Source organism: Aegilops tauschii, chromosome 1 (genome assembly GCF_002575655.3).
Source record: "Aegilops tauschii subsp. strangulata cultivar AL8/78 chromosome 1, Aet v6.0, whole genome shotgun sequence".
In the NCBI taxonomy this organism is placed as follows: domain Eukaryota; kingdom Viridiplantae; phylum Streptophyta; class Magnoliopsida; order Poales; family Poaceae; genus Aegilops; species Aegilops tauschii.
This window is the reverse complement of record NC_053035.3, coordinates 475565743-475582290: the sequence shown is the minus strand read 5'-3', so window position 1 is coordinate 475582290 and position 16548 is coordinate 475565743. Positions and strand designations below refer to the sequence as shown.

The following is a 16548-nucleotide window of genomic DNA, read 5'->3' as shown; positions in this document are numbered from 1 at the left end:
AGGGATTTTGCTACATCCATCATGGCGGAGTCGCGACCCACGACGGCGGCAACGATGAATTTGCTTCAACTGGCGTTTTTGTTTGCTACAACCGGCGTTTTTTCTGCTACATCCATGAAGGGCGTTGAATCTTGGCCGTTGCTGGCGCAACCCCAGGCAGCGAGCTTCGACAGCGAGGGGGCGGTGACGGCGCATCAAGGTGCTGCAAATCGTGGAGCTCACCGGCGAGTTGTTGCCGTCGACACCGAAGCTGCCACCGCGGGTGGACGCGGCTACATGTGTGGAGCCGGCGAGAAGTGTAGGCGGCGACCGGCGCCGAGGGGGCGGTGCTCCTTTTCCGTTCGTTTTTCCCGTGCAGAGGTTAACGATGAGGACAGGAACAGATCTGATTTTTTTTGTGAGGACAAATCTGACGGTTGTACGTGCAGATCAAACGGCTACGGGCAAACTGGTCGAAAAAATCGGCCGGCGCACCGGCACCTAGCAGTAGCCTTCTTTTTTTTGTATATTAAACGGCAGAAAACTACCCACGCCCGACTCGAACCTGCGACCTACATGTTAAGAGTTCGCGATAGTAGCCAACCAGACAACTAACCTAAAATGATTTGTTACATCCTCTTTCCTCTTTTCTGACTTTCCTTTTTCTTTTCTTTTTTCTTGTTCCCTTTTCTTTCTATTTTTTCAAAATTCGTGAACTTTTTATTTATTGAAATTGATGAACAGTTTTTAATCTGGTGAATTTTTTTCCCAATTTGTGAAAAATCGAAATTGATGTAGTTTTTTTAAATTCATGAACTTTCTATCAAAATTGATGAACTTTTTTCAAAATCCATTGATTTTAGTTCTTTTCAGAACCTGGTGAACTTTTTACAAATTCATGAACATTTTTCAAAAATGGTGAACATTTTTCAAAAATGGTGAACTTTTTTCGATTTTTTGAATTTTTTTCCGAAAATCCGTGAATTGTTTTCCAAACTCAATGAACTTTTCTAAAATCTCTGAATTCTTTTGCGAAAAAACATTTCTTTTTTCAAATAATTTATAATTGGACTGAAGCAAGGTTCAAATAGCATTGTTTCCCGATATAGGACATAAAAGTGATCGCGGTGCAGTTGTTATGGCGCTAAGTGCGTCGACGATGGCATGCTTGTTCAGTCCCCACATCTCGAAGAATAATAGTGTTGATGATTTATTTTTTCTTGCTGGACGCGAGTGATGCTGGGCCAGCCCACTACTGCTCGCCTTCGAGCACCAACTAGCCTAAGCGGTGCTGAGAATGCCGAACAAGAGCTACCTACAAGATGCTAGGCCAAACGTTTATTAAAATTATTTTTTTCAAATTATTTTATAGGTCTACTGAAATTTTAATTTTAGTGATTTCATAAAATTTCTACTAACCTAAAACATGTTTCAAATTCTCAAATATATATTCATGAACTTTAAAAATTCTTCATGAATTTCTGAAACTATTTTAGAATTTTAAAAATGTTCACAACCTTAAGAAATATTCATTAATTTGAAAATAGGAAATGTAAAGAGTAAGTATAAAAATAGAAAAACTAACAACAAAAATGAAAGAAAACTGAAAGTATAGATACAAAAGAGAACAAGAAAAAAAAAGAACATTCTAGAACCTTCCCAAAACAAAAGGAAAAAAACGTGCCCTACTAGGCCAACCCTATACATGCATGCGTGTGTGGAAGAGTGTGTGTTATGTAGCTAAGTAGCGACTAGCGACATACGCGTCGACCAGGAAAACTGCATCAAGGCATGCTTTATTTCTTATGAAAAGCATAGTTATATTGTCCCAAAGTTTGCTCAAGAGAAAGTCTAGGGTCCATCGAGATAACCGTATAGTTATTCCTAAGCTATCTTTCTAGAAAGAAACAATTAAAACGTACGAGGGGAAATTAAAACATATAGTACATTAATTGTCCTCTCTTGCTAGGTTTTTTTCTTCTCGCGCTGACCCTAACGGAGTGAAGCCCGTCTTTCCCCGATCCAATATCTCCCACCGGTAGAACACACTAGGGATTGTCAAGGGGGTGACCTTGCGTCATGCTCATCCTTGGTGTGCTAGTGGTTGGTTTATGGTGGCTAGGGTTTTGAGCTTCGTGCTTGATCTTTTGTTATGTTTTTGTGGCTTGGCTTCTGGATCTGTTGGGTCTGGCGATCGCACCAAGGGTGATTTAAGGAGATGATGAAAAGGCTAGGCCTTCATGAGGAAGACCTAGATGATGTAGTCTTTGAGGAGGAACCACCACCAGCGGAAGCAACTCGATGGCTAGCTAACCATGGTCGGAGTCCATATGGATAAAGAATTTTAGGAATTACGGTTTTTCAAGAACATGAGAACTGCATGGGACCTCGCGTGGGATGTTAAATTTAAATCACTAGGAAATAACTAGTTCACGGTGTAGTTGCATGCCTTGATGACTCGGATAAGGTGATTGAGGGAGGGCCTTGAACATATTCTGGAGAACCCTATTCTTCTAGCTCCAGATGACGGATTCTCTAAGCCGCCGTTGAGCTAACAAGTGTAAGATATGGATCCAGATACATGATTCTCCGGATGGGTATAGCTCGCTGGTTAAGTCCCTAGCATCGATGGTTGGAGAGCTTGATGTAGCTGAAACACACTCGAGTCACTTCTCCAATTATTTTTTGTCACGCTAGGGTTATTCTAGATGTGAAAAAACCTCCAAAAAACACTGTTTCAATTGTCTAGGGTTGCAAACGACAAATTCTTTTTGCAAAATATGAGCGTATGAATGATTGGTGGGCAGTTTGTGGCGTGATTGGGAACCTCTACACTGAGCATGGGGATGGAATTCAGCCCCATCGACGTTTAAAAAAAAAAGATTTGCTTGTTGGTTTTACCTATGAACCACTGTTCCTTTATCATCTTATATTGTATTGTCCATGTTAAATATTTCGTGCAGCCAGGAAAGCTTTCTATTATTGAGACCGTGTGAACATCATTACACATGACTTCTTAGGTGTAACTGACTGTGATGGTAAACATATCTCACACGGTTTGTCAAAATGAACTGTTTGTTATAAATCGCATATGGTACATCCAAAAGTTTTGTGTGAGATGGTTCGCATCATCACATACAATTTTTTGAATACAACTATGTGCTATGTAGCACATGTGTTTCATTTGGCCGAAATGTGTGCGATAGTTCAATTCATCACATACGCTTCTCTCAGTAGAACTGTGTGCAAAGAATCTGGCACACTTTTCCTTCCCTAGTGCCCGGTGTATTGACCATCACACATGATTTATTTTTTGGGACACGATTTGTTTAAGGTGTGTTATGTCATCATCACACACAGTTTGGCGTTTGAATGTGCCTTAATAGGACGGATCTGGACTAGTGAGTTGTCTTCTTTCGATGAGTTGTTGAGCAACCCATTCAAGGGCATGAATGGCAAATATGTGTTGATGCATCCTTGAGTTTACCATTCATATATTCGTAATGTATTTTTATCAAGTATAAACAGTAAAGACGTGCGTGCATGATTATTCATATTAGAATTTAGTACGACATGGATTGTGGATACCAGTTACATATTGGCGGTGGTTGTGCATCTCGAGCAAATCGCCTTTCACCAAAAAATTACTGGTATAGGATGAGTTGGACCGAACATTTTATCATATTCCTGCTCTCGCTAACCGCTTACCATGATCTTAAATTAATGAGCGATCGCATGCCGTATTATTATGGCGATCTTTGCTACTCCTGCTTTACATAGCTCGACGTGGACGGAATGCAACGAAGGAAATGCTAAAGAACAGAAGAAGAACACTCATCAAACAACCCTCACTAACGGTTGATGAGGCTCCGACACATGGTTGGGGTGAGCCTTTGTCCATGTATCTGCAGAGCTTCTGCGTGCAAAGCAACTTTAACCTCTCGAGGTTATACTTGTTCGCCGCTACAAGCAGACGTTGAGCCATCACTGCCGCGTCACCCTCGCCTCCATGTCTGGCAGCAGTGAGTCTGTGTAAATGAAATGGAGCATGGCCTTGAACACTCCAGCCTCCATGCCAGTGATGCGTACACAAGCATCCCTCGTCTCCTTGGCTCCAAGAAGGACCGATCGATAACGAGAAGGACCGACGCTCGTCCGATCTCAGCGTGAGATCGATCGATTTGTTCCCTCGCGAGCCGTCCGATTGCTTCTTCCTCGTGCGGTAAGCGTTGGTTCTGTCCCTGCCTGCTCCCTCACACGTCCAGAAGAACCCACGGCAACGGGCGCAGCACCCTGTGAAGCTGCGTACGAGCGGAGAAAATGAACGTTTGGGAGCGTCTGTGTCAACGCCACAGTGGATGAGGGACGCGGGGAAGAAGGTGGTGCATGCGTGCCATCATGCCAAAGCGACTGATTGAAGCCTACAATCATCGCCCGACGTAAACACTTATGGTATACACAGCTTACTACGAGACGCAACTCGCGCTTGCGTACAAAGATCCTTCAAAGTGGGTCCCCCAATAAAGTGGTAGCACGCAATATTGGGAAGTTTCTGACGACTGTTTTGGAATGTGGATGCTTCCGCATGGTTTTGGTAGGGTTTGGGTAGGTTTTGTCGCCTTTTTCTCTCTCTCTGTTTTTCTCCATAGGTTTTCATCGATTTTTCTTTTGGTTTTCTTGTTCGTTTTTCAAAATACATGTTTACTTTTCAAAACACACTTTGAACATTTTAGATACAGGCTGAATATTTAAATAAATGCATATTGATCATTTACAAAATGAACATTGAACATTTTATAAATGCGAAATGAATATTTTTAAACACATGTTCAACATTTCCAACAAATGTTCATGAGCATTTTATTAAAAATTTACAAACATTTTTTTGAATTTCATGACATTTAATATATGTTATGAACAGTTTTTATTATACTGCACAAACAAATTTTTTATATTTCATGATTTTTATATGAAATGTTAGGAAACATATAATTAAACATGTGAACATTTTGGAATATCATGAACAGTTTTTTGAAATATACAAAAAAAACGAAAATTACACAGACACATTTTTATATTTTATGAACATTTCAAAAAATGTCATGAACAAATTTCTTAAATGTGTGAATCTTCTATTTACTGTCATGAACAATTTTTTGGAATGGCGCGAACATTTCTTCAAAATCTGGGAACACATTTTTCACACTGCATTTACATTTCTAAAATGTTGGGCGAATGTTTTTGGTAATTAAATAAATTAATTCAAGAAATATATCTAGAATATTCTAAAATATAAATAAAAGTTGGAAGACAGAAAAAATGAACCAACGAACGAGCGAAATAAGAAACGCACTAGCAGGCCTACTCATTAGCTCGTCACTTGAGGCGAGGCTAATATGCTCGATCTCGCGTCATGCAGGATATAGACGTGCCCCGATTTAAATCCTTTACCTCGCGAGAAGAACATGTCCAGTTTTCTTTATGGAATGAACTGCCCAGCTCGGTTCCTGATAAAGAAGCGACGGCCTCGTACTTCATGTAAGGCCCAGCACTACGCTCCCACACTAGCCTATAATCGTGGCAGATACCGGAATTGCCCAATTTTGCTGAACATGGAGTTTCTACAGTCGAGCTCAAATGCATCCTCGTAATAAGTAGTACTCCATCTGTTCCCAAATATTTGTCTTTCTAGACATTTCAAATGGTTACAACATACGGATGAATGTATACATATTTTAAAGTGTAGATTCACTCATTTCGCTTCGTATGTAGTCATTTGTTGAAATCTCTAGAAAGACAAATATTTGGAAACGGAGGGAGTAAAATCGAAAGAAAGAAAAAGTAAAAACATTGAAAGAAATTTTTTTTGCAACAAACATTGTTCAATTGTCTTCTTGCGTGCAAATATTTGTAATGAAATCACATTTGTGGAGGTATGGGAAAAAGTAACAAAATTGATGCTCCAAAACGACTATTTTTAAAAGCATTTTGGAATAATTATTTAGTAACACTAATATTCTAGAATAATTAGTTTGCCCCATTGTTTGACCACAATTTGAATTTTTTTGAATTTTTTTGCCTCTCCAGATCTTAAAAGCCCCGTATATTTTTTTCTGTTAGGTTTTTGAGGATTTTGAAAATGTTTAACGGGGTTTCCCCGATTAAATTCGGATGTAACTTTTCGAGTAGATGATTTTTCATATAAAAAACTTTTTCATCCGAGTTCGTATGCAAAAGTTATGCCCATTTTAAGAAATTCCAGAGAGATTTTGCAAATAAAGTCGAAATTCATATTTGTTAATTTTCCCAACAACTAGACCACATATCACATGAGAAATTCATATTTGTTAATTTTCTTTTGGTTTTTCTAAAACTGAAAAGGCGGTCCACGGGGGGGGGGGGGGGGGGGAGTTTGATGGGTCCTTTAGTACCGGTTGGTCTGGCCAACCGCGACTAAAGGACTAACCTTTAGTCCCGGTTGGTCTGGCCAACCGCGACTAAAGGCCTTCGGGCCAGCCTGAGGACCTTTAGTCCCGGTTGGCCAGGCCAACCGGGACTAAAGCCTCTCCCGTCCGCCAGCTGTCGACCGAGCGCGCTGGGCCCAGATAGTTGGTCGCGGGTCTCCTCCCGAACCGCGACTAAAGACCCCTTTGGTCGCGGTTCGATTATTTTGGGGACTAATGGGGGCGTATGGAAGCCTCTTTTTCTACTAGTGTAGGCAATGCTCGTTGTAAAAGAAACATATTTTGTCTTGATTTTTTTGGGGATTTTACTGTTCACACAAAAGCATTTGAGCTCGGGATTAGAAGAACACTTCCGAAATTTGCTAAGCTTGATGTTTTCACATTTTTATATTTTCTTCTCTCTTCTATAGTTCACTCCTTGGTCCAATTTTACATGCATTTCCTTCTCCTCTCGCTGTCCTTTCTTGAATTTTTTTCATCCCATCTTTGGGTTTTTTTAACAGTTTTGTAACCGGCCCACCTCTTATTTACTTATTAAATAATAATATTTATTTTTTTAGACAGGCAAATTATTATTAGTTAGAGCATCTACAGCCGGGCTCCCAAAACCAGCCTCAAACGCGTGTGAGAGCGGTCGATCACTGACCAGTCACGATTTGTCGATCCAGACGGACGTCTCAAACACCCGGGCAGACCGGCACCACTCATATCTAGCCCAAATACGGAGGGGCGCCACGTCGGACTGACGGCGGGGTCCCACGCGGAAACGCCAGGAAACCCAGCGGTTCGAAGCTGTCTCCTTCGTCGGACCGGTGGCGCCGCTCCGGCGGACCGCATACTGCCTAACCCGGCTATTTAAATCGACCGACAGCACCAAAACCCTATCATCCATCCACATTTTCCTTCGACTATCCGTCGCCGCCGCCACTTTCCACTCCACCCATCCGCCTACTAGCCATGCCCCCACGCCGCCGGGTGAGGAGCGAGCTATTTAGCGCTGGCTCGAGCTCCTTGAGCAGATCCGGGCTAGGCGCGAAGCCCGGATCGCCGCGGGGCTACCTCCAGACGCAGTGGATCCGGAGGGGGAGCTGGGGAAGGAGGAGGAGGAGGAGGATGTGGGGGACGTTGGCGACGCGGATGTACAGGCGGAACAGCAAGCCATCCTCGACTCCCTCCGGTCGAAGTCGACTGCGGAGGTCAGACGCCGTCGCCGGCAGGAGATGGAGGCGCAGCAGACGCGGAGGAGGCGGAGATGCTCGCCTACATGGTTGAGTTCGAGCAGGAGGAGGCTGAGCCAGAGCTCTCCTACCCGCCCGTCCAGCCGGCGCCTGGCACTGTCGTCGTGGACATCTTCGACGACGACGACTAGCTAGGGTAGTACGTAGGATTTCTTTTGTATGCTTTCTAGGGGATGAAATATGAGAGAGACAGATGCAGAGTGGCTAATTTGAGACGTGACTGGTCACTATCCACGGACGCGCCCAGTCACGTCCGCGGGCGTTTGAGGGCCGGATTTGCAAAGTCCGACTGTAGATGCTCTTAAGCGTGGATGTTTTACGTGTACAAAAGTATGGATTTTTTTGGGGGGGTTTTGACGAATTTTTTTTTGGGGGGTTCGACGAATTGGTGCAACTGATGGATAACATGACATCTTTGCATTGAAAGGTTACACAACTAAAGTAGTAGTGGAAATAACTGATTTTTTTTCTAAAAGTAAGACAAAGAGTGTCTCATGATTAATTACTTCACAAATTTTAAACCAAAACAGAGACATACATCAAGATAAACAAAAAAAAACAAATTTGTGTAAATCTTCTTATTTCTTTTACTTTGGATTTACTTCCATCATATTTGGTCTTCTATTATTCTCACCATGTGGATTGAACTTTGATTTCAAGTCAATGCTGTAAAAAATGTGGAATCATGTATGATTATTTACACTAGTGTTTCTTAAGTTGGCATCATATAGACTGAGGACGGCAGTTATCCCAATCGTGGGCTTCGCTACCTCACTTGACATCTAGTCCGGAGACAGAAATGACCTTTTATGTTCGACCAGGATGTTTACAAATCAATCGTTACCAGCTTCGTGATTCGTGGAATTGTGTACACTCGCCAACTAGGCTACACATCAATTGGCTGACTAGTACATTGGTGCAAATTTTGTATCATGTTCTACCTTCTAACTAAAATCTATGTTTAATTCATTCTACGATCTTGCTGAAGCTGCCTGACGAACAAGCCTGAGGGACTCAGTAAAGTCATCCAATAGTTGATGAGAGTCCGGGAATTGCTCGTCATCCACCGCAAGGACAAGCTTCATGATGTTCATGTAACTTTGAAAATGCACGGTAAGAGCCTACGCACAATCAAATAAAACAATTAGACTGCAAACATAAGGAATCCGCGCAATTGGTAACCTTGTTAGTAATGAATACCAAAAGGAAAGTGCTTACATGTGGATGCCCGTAGACACTTGTGGCAATATAGACGATCGGATGACCATAGAACTCCACCTTCTCGGTAGGTCCGGCCAGGCTTGAGAATGACATGGTGGTGTTAGTGAACATGCCATAGCAGAGAGCCGCGGCTGCCTGTCAAAAATTCCACATATGTTTAACACAATTATGTATGAATACTTTGAAAATTCGGTGACGTTTTCTTATTATGGATTTGGAGAACATTGATAAATTAAGCAAGCATTGTCATATCAAAACTAAGGAGAAACCAATACCTTAATGCCGAGGAGTTTCACCACTAGATTCCCACTCCAATATGTGAAGACGGCTTCCAAAGATCTCTTCTTCCTGTCCGCTGTCTTTTTCCCCTGCCGGATGTACTCGAGAGGATCGTCGTGCATCGCTATATGGAACGGGAGCACAATGTAACCAATATGGTTCCCCCATTTGACAGTGTTGTCCTTGCTGGGATCCATCATCTGTGCCAATGTCTGCTCAAAGAAGAAGTTCAGAACCACTCATGAACTGTCCTGGTAAGTGGTAACTCGCTTAAAGTGTAGATTAGCTTTTGAGGGAATAAATCTTCTCAAGGAAAATGTATAAGCAATTTCAGGCTTACATGTAGGCCGGGTGTTTTCCGAATGTTGACGAGCAACGCCGATCGCATGCGGATGTTCTTCTGCGGCTTTCTCTTATCGCTGCTGGTGTCGCCTGAACAAGACTCAGAACAGAGCAAGCAACCATCAGATCATCACCCTTTTTCTTTCCATTTTGCAGGGCAATTAGCACCTCTTTTCCGTAAGTAATGTATATGACATCCATGGTAGATAACTGATCAACTGAAGAACACCGCACCACTCACCGATCTTGCGGAAATAATAGCGCGAAAGCGCCGCAGAGGTCACGCCAACCAGCACATCATTCACAGTCTGCAGAAGCACACACCATTCAGATTCAGTCAAGTCACTGAGCTAACAGAGATCCAGTGACTGGTAATCAGCAGAGAGAGAAAGAAGGTACGAGGATCTTACACACTTCATGGCATTCTTGACGAGCTTGACGTCGTCGAGGCTGAGGGTGCAGTTGAGGAAGCGCTTGCGGCGGAACTCGACGCCGGGGGACCCCAGGAACGGCGTGGGCGCGTCGCGCAGGAACCACGACGTGGCCACGAAGAGCGCCACGTCCACCAGCGTGTTCCACGCGAGCGCCACGAGCGACCAGGCCCACGCGGCGAGCGCGAGGGCGGCGCCGCCGGAACGGCGAGGGGGCGGGGGCGACGGCAGCGCGGGCAGCCTGGCCGGGTCGGCGGCGCTGCGGGTGCAGGCGGTGAGGAGCGAGATGAGCGAGACGCCGTCGCCGAGGGAGTGGTGCATGCGGATGGCGACGGCGCCGGCCGCCTCGGAGGTCGGGAAGTCGAGGACGTGGAACTCCCAGAGCGGGCGGGAGTTGTCCATGGGCCGCGTGGACAGGGAGGACACGTAGTCCTCCAGGGCCCGGTCCGGGTCCGCCGACGTGGCGGCAGGGTCCAGGTCCGGGAAGATGACGTGGTCGTCCAGGTTCACCGTGGTCCGCACCCACCGTGGCTTTGCGTTCTTCTTTACGTCGTCCGACACCTGCAACGCAACGTGTGTGTTGTGATTCTGTTTTTCACTGTGGTGAGCTGAGTGAACAAGTCATGACATAAGATTTGCAACAGATCAAGTCATTGAAACATCGTGCTTCCTCTGTTTCAAAATATTTAAAGTTCTAGCTTGGTATTAAGGGCCCGTTCAGAGATTCTCCGCTCCTTCGGGAGTGAGCGGAGTTTCAATTAAAAACCGTGAAGCGCGCATGCAGGTGCTCCACAGATTCTTAGATTTCTGAGAGCAGGTGGATTACCGAACAGCTCCTAAGTTAAAATGAACATTCTAGGTTTATGTTAAGTTCAAAAATTAAGTTTGACCAAATTAACAAAAAAATAAACTTCTACAACACTAAATTGGTTTCATCAACCCGTAAAAAAAAATGTTTCATCAGATTTATCATGAAATACATTTTCATACCCTTCGTCTCGCGAGGCACATGGACGTTAGGGTTCCTTGCCGCCTATCGATGGTCTGCCTCGTCTCCTGAGGCCTTTGGGGCCATGGAGACGTGGCAGACCCTGGCAAACAGCCGGGGTGGTAGAGGAGTGTCAGGTCTAGGATTATGAGAGGTACAAAGTTAGGGTTTGGTCTAGAGGGAGGTTACAAACCTAGGTACAAATTCTAACAAGGAGGGCTTAATCCTCTGGATCAAAGCTCAAAGTCATAATTAAATCTCTCCCTCCAGGGATTCTTTAGAGTGAGGGATCCGCTCAAAAATCTTTCGGTTGCGTTCCTTCCAAATGTTCCAAGCTGCCGTCATAAAAACTTCCATGAACATGCTACTGTCCTGCTTCATTTTTAGGCGTTTTTTAGTTTGGTCAGAGTTTGTGTCCTGCTTAGAAAGACGTGGCTGCGGCGGGCTCCCTGAAGATGGAAAAAGATTCCCGTCTAGCCCCCGTCCCGGTGGTGTGACTGGCGTCGTTAGAGGACGTGTGGAGGTGTGTCCCAATAGATCTCGCAGGATTCGGTAGGTATTTTTTGTCCGTCTATGTTCATCTATCTACATGTTAGATTATTCCAATCTACGCTTCTCTTCATGGTGACGATATCTGTTTTGGGCATTGGTCATGTTGGGTCTTAGTACGACAACTTCCCGACTGTCTACTACACCAAGGTTTGTCCGGCTCCGGAGAGAGAGTGGCAATAACGGTGGCGCCTCCAGTGCTTATAGTCGTCGTTAGATGATCTACGAACCCGGTTGTAATTTATGTTATTTATGATGTTCTTTATACTGCAGATCGAAAGTTGTTCCCGTAGAAAACATTTTCATACTGGATAGAAAATATGTTCTTTTGACAAACTTGAGAAAGTTTGACTTAGAACAAATCTAGAACTATGGAGTGTTTATTATTGGTGGCCGAGTTATATTGAATTCATCTGCGGCCAAAAAGAACTTTACAAGCAAAAGGGTGGCTAGAGTTTATGTGTCCCGTCGACAGCGTCACCGATCTGCTTCGTCAACTATGGCCTTAGGGCCACTGCGGCACAGTGCACCCGGCCCTTGTCGTCGGTGGGGAGGGGGGGCTTTGTTTTTATATGTTTCTTTGACTTTTTCTAGGGTTTATGTCCTGCTAAGGAAGACGAGATGGCGGCGGCACTCTGAAGATGTAATAAGTTTCTCCCCGTCTAGCCCCCATCTCGGTGGTGCATTTACCATCGTCAGAGGGCGTGTGAAGGCATGTCTCCAGCGGATCTCGCAGGATTATGTCAATGGTTGTCTTTGGTGGATCCGGTGTTCGTTCGTCTACGTCAGTGTGTCTTCAGATCGGAGCCTTCCCATCTATGTTCCTCTTCATCAGCGGCGGTTGTTGTGTGGTGCGATGGACCATTGGAGTCTTAGCACGACGATTTTCGACTGTCTAACAATAAATTTTGCTCGGCTACGTTGAAGGAGGGTGACGACGACGGTGCACCTTCGGCTCGAGTCAGTGCTTATAGCCGCCGCAATGTGGTCTATGGATTTAGATGTGATTTTTATTATTCTGGTGTTCGTTGTACTGTCGAAAAAAATGGAGACAAGATAGAAATAGTTTAAAATCGACAATAACTTTGGAATAGAAACCAATTGCTTGTCTTTCAAAATCGACAATAGATTTGAAACACGCTTCAGCAAGAGAAGATTCTTCATCGTTTTTTAAACCGCGCATAGTTTCCCCTGTTTGACGAAATCTTTGGTGTGACTGAACCATCGCTGGTAAACGGTTCGTGGGGTGTCTTGTCCCCAATGGAAACAAAAAAGTTGCCTTTTCCAGACACCTCAGACAGATGATCCGCGCAACCAAGGAAGAGTAACAAAGAAGGCGTAGGCATGAATGAAATTTGATTTGGACGTGCAACAACTTTATGGTCCTGCGTAAGCACGTCTCTGTCACGTCGCAATGAATGAATTCGCTGAAATTTCCAGAGCCCGTCTGCCGGTGCGCACAGTATAGATTTCCCGGTCAAACGGCTGCTTAATTGCCATCCATGGTCTCCAATGGCTGCTCTGCTCTGCTTTGATGCATGCTGAAGTTCGTCGCAAACTGATTAGATTGGCATCTCCCCCTCAATGGGCGACCGTCGTTGGAGATCGAGAGTGCACAAGACATCGGCTACGTGCTGCAGAGTGCAGACGGGGAAGGGATAAACTGAGCGGGACTTTGGGCAATCACCACGACAGCAAATGGGATCTGTTTTGGTGATAGGATCGACATAATTAGAAGATACTACTACTCCTGAGTTGAAGGCAGGCGGCCAGCTTCCAGTTTTCCTTTCCTGCACGTCGACGCCGGAACGGGATTGATTTTTTGGGGACAGCGATCGATCACCACTCACCCCGCAAAGTGGAATTTGTTGCCGTGATGTGCTTGGACCGTTGCCGGTGCTACCATAAATCCAAGGGCGAAGGGCACAAAAAGGATCTCCTCATGTCTACGCGGCCGGCTTTCGGTGGTTTCACCTCTCCTACGCACCGCCGCCGCCAGAACGGCACGACATGCACCCTGATATTGGCATCCCGCGCACCGCGCAACCAAATGCATCTTGGGCGGGCGACACGGCGCCAATCAAGCGCGGCACCAAATCAATCATCGGCCACGAAAGGAGAAACAGCTGCTAGCACTGGCCGACGGATGAAATAGTAAATTTTTTGGACAAGATTCGTCTTTTTCCGCCCGCAAAGCTCGCATCAAGCATCAGATTCCTCTTGTCTACGATGCAAGGAGAAACCTATCGACAGGTTGACAAGTTGAGGAGGAACGGCAAGGCTTGTTTGATGGCACTCCCTCTCTCATGGAGTCTACGTGTACGCAATCGTCCTCGCAGGCGCAGGCAAGCCAATCCGAGCCCATACAGGCAGGCAGACGCCGGGCCGGGCTCCTCCATTGCTCGACACCTGACTGTACTACTCTACTGAATTTGCTCGTCGGCGGTACGGCGAATCTCCCTCCGTGCTCTACGCGTGTCGTGGTCTGCACGATCGGTCGACAGCTTCACCCAACCCACAGCTGGAGCCTGGGGCACGTGCGTGGATCATGGAAGGTCCACGGCATGTGCCGCCCAGCGATCTCGGGACAGAGGAAACCAACTCTTGCCACAATCTTTCTCCCTACTCTTTTCTTTTCTCTGTGCAAGTTGCGAGGAGGCTGGGAGGTTGCCGTCGGGTGGGGGTGGGGAACAGACAGAGAGGATGGTGGGGCAGAGCAGAGCAGGTGGCCGGCGTTCGTACCTGGACGCTGCAGAAGCGTGGGTGGCGGACGAGCGTGGCCTCCAGCCCGGCGCGGGCCGCCGCCACGTCCACCGGCGCGCCCAGCCCCAGCAGGGCCACGATGTAGCAGTTGAAGTGCGCCTCCCGGAACAGCCGCCCCGCAGGGCTCACCGGCGCCGACCCCGCCGCCCGCTCCACGTCCCTCTCCCCCTCATCCGCCCCCTTGCTCTTCCGCTCCATGCCCCTGCCGCCGCCGGCCGGCGCGGACGTGTTGACGGAGAGCGCGGCGCGCCTCCGCAGCGAGGAGGAGGAGGAGGTGGTGGAGGGGGAGGGGGAGCCGGCTGCTGGATCGGCCGTCGCGGGAGGGTCCATGTCGATCGACCGGTGCCGTGGCTGTATGCGTGCCGGTGGTGAGAGCGACGGCGGGGCTGCGAGTTGGCGACGACTTGGTTTGTTTGTCCATGGTCCCGGGCGGCTAGCGTCATGACTTTATCGTGTCCGCGCCGGGACCGGGTTGGGGTTGGTTGGCAACAACGGGCAGGTCCGTCGGTCGGGGGTTGGTTGGGCCGGCCGAGTGAGCGGTCCTGCTGGGCCTCTCGTGCGGGGCCGGGGAGCATTCATCGTCTGACACGAGAAAAATATTCGATGCCATTCCACCCGATCGCGGCAGTGTTCATTTTCCCCGTTTCCCTCGTTCTGTACCGCCGATGGGTGTCCGCGTGTGCAGGTTCGTTCGCTGGAAGGTTCGAATGCCGCCGTACGGCATGCATGGACCAAATGCTCCAGGTCACTATCAGAAAGCCACGATTTCAAATCCCCAACTAACTAAGGCCAACTACATCAGGAGTAAATAAAATTGTCTGTGAATGTTTGGACCAGCGTGTTTGCATATATCTCTACCAAATCTCTCTCTCTCTCTCTCTCTCTCTCTCTCTCACACACACACACACACCGCGTGGGGTTACCAAATCGCATATATCTCTACCCTAAAAGGGGAGTGTTAGTTCGATATGCACAGTTAATTTTCGCCCCCACATCCCACCATCACCCCACCACGTGGGCTTCCCCCCTCCCATTTTTTTGTCTCATTCATTCACCTCTCCACCCTTCCCATCAGTCTATTCGTTCAAATATATTTTAACGTAAATAAAGTGAAACAAATCAACATTTACCATTTTACCAAACACATTGCGCAACTCAATCTAATATTTGTTTTCCTTCCCTTACCCACGCATCCCCCGTACTTTCCTTCATCGTCATATGTTAATTGTGTTTTTTTTTTAATTTCGTCCAACCCTCCTCCACCTCCACCCATTTTGTGTGGGAAGCCTCCCAGGTGCACAGCCGTCCGAGGTGCGTCCGCGCTGCGGGGAAGCCTTGCCACCGAACACATCCCCAGGAACCACACCATGGAGGAGCGGCTCCGCAAGGACGACGGGTCGACGGGATTCCAGGCGGCATGCAAGCTGCGTCCGTCGCTACACCGACTCAAGTAATTGCCTTTTGTTTCTTGGAACAATTGCATTCACGACCATGTCCTTGTGGATCCTAGCTCTTTGCTGCATTTGTAGCATCTGCACTGCACAGAGCTTGCAGAAAGTGTCTGCCTCCACTTTCCGGTCTAGGGAACCATGTCCAAATTATAATGGTTCACTTCCACTCACCAATACATGTGAACCGCGCAAGAACTTTTCGTGGTTGCCACAGCATGCGTACTGCAGCAAAATCTACCGGGTACCTCCATCATCCCCATCTGCACTACTACTACAGTCACACTACGAGGCTACCTTCTTATTTTAGTAACTGAATTGAGATCCAAATGCATGTCTGACAAATTTGCCACCGTAAACATCGAATCTTCACTTTGATTTTGACATCGGGAGTGTTTGCTTCAATACCATAACACAAATTTAGGTTCGCTTTTGCATTCTCGGTTCAAGAAAATGGCCCAAAGAATTGATCCTCACCTTTATTCTCTAACAAAATTTTCACAGAAGTTGTAGCTGCTGACAAATCAGATACATGAAGAAAGACGAATGGCCCTGCATGAGATAGTTATTTCCATTGTTGGTGAGACTGATTGCTTGTTAAGTGAAATGATGTGACATCAGAGAGCTAGATAAATGACATAATGCTCTAGTAGCATCTATGTGTGCAACCGCCGATCTCTAAGCCCTCAACTCAACTGGATTCGCAGGTAATTACTGAGAGTGTAAGCTTCTAGATCTACGGTTCAGCATTGCACTTCATTTTCACCGCTAATAGCCACTTAATCCATCAGAGTACATGGAGCCATACATCTCAATCACATCCAGAACGCCCTAACCTTAGGATTG

At 46.3% G+C, this 16548-nt stretch overlaps 1 protein-coding gene across 1 annotated transcript; it reads right to left on the bottom strand.

Annotated features, from left to right (window-relative positions):
- Positions 1 to 8471: 8471 nt before the first annotated feature.
- LOC109749477 (wax ester synthase/diacylglycerol acyltransferase 11) lies at positions 8472 to 14613 on the bottom strand. Its single transcript, XM_040391034.3, has 7 exons — positions 14234 to 14613; positions 9934 to 10515; positions 9765 to 9831; positions 9522 to 9613; positions 9178 to 9393; positions 8900 to 9037; positions 8472 to 8802 (listed from the first exon to the last, which is right to left on the bottom strand). The coding sequence occupies exons 1-7, from the start codon at positions 14582 to 14584 to the stop codon at positions 8653 to 8655; spliced, it is 1596 nt and encodes a 531-aa protein (XP_040246968.1). The 5' UTR covers positions 14585 to 14613; the 3' UTR covers positions 8472 to 8652.
- Between the last annotated feature and the right edge of the window lie 1935 nt (positions 14614 to 16548).

Excerpts from the sequence above, each read along its gene's own strand:
- LOC109749477 (XM_040391034.3), bottom strand. The coding sequence starts at position 14,584 with ATGGACCCTCCCGCGACGGCCGATCCAGCAGCCGGCTCCCCCTCCCCC. Across the intron at positions 10,516-14,233 it reads CACGCTTCTGCAGCGTCCAG|GTGTCGGACGACGTAAAGAA; the intron begins GTACGAACGCCG and ends GTTGCGTTGCAG. Across the intron at positions 9,394-9,521 it reads GGAAAACACCCGGCCTACAT|ACATTGGCACAGATGATGGA; the intron begins GTAAGCCTGAAA and ends TTCTTTGAGCAG.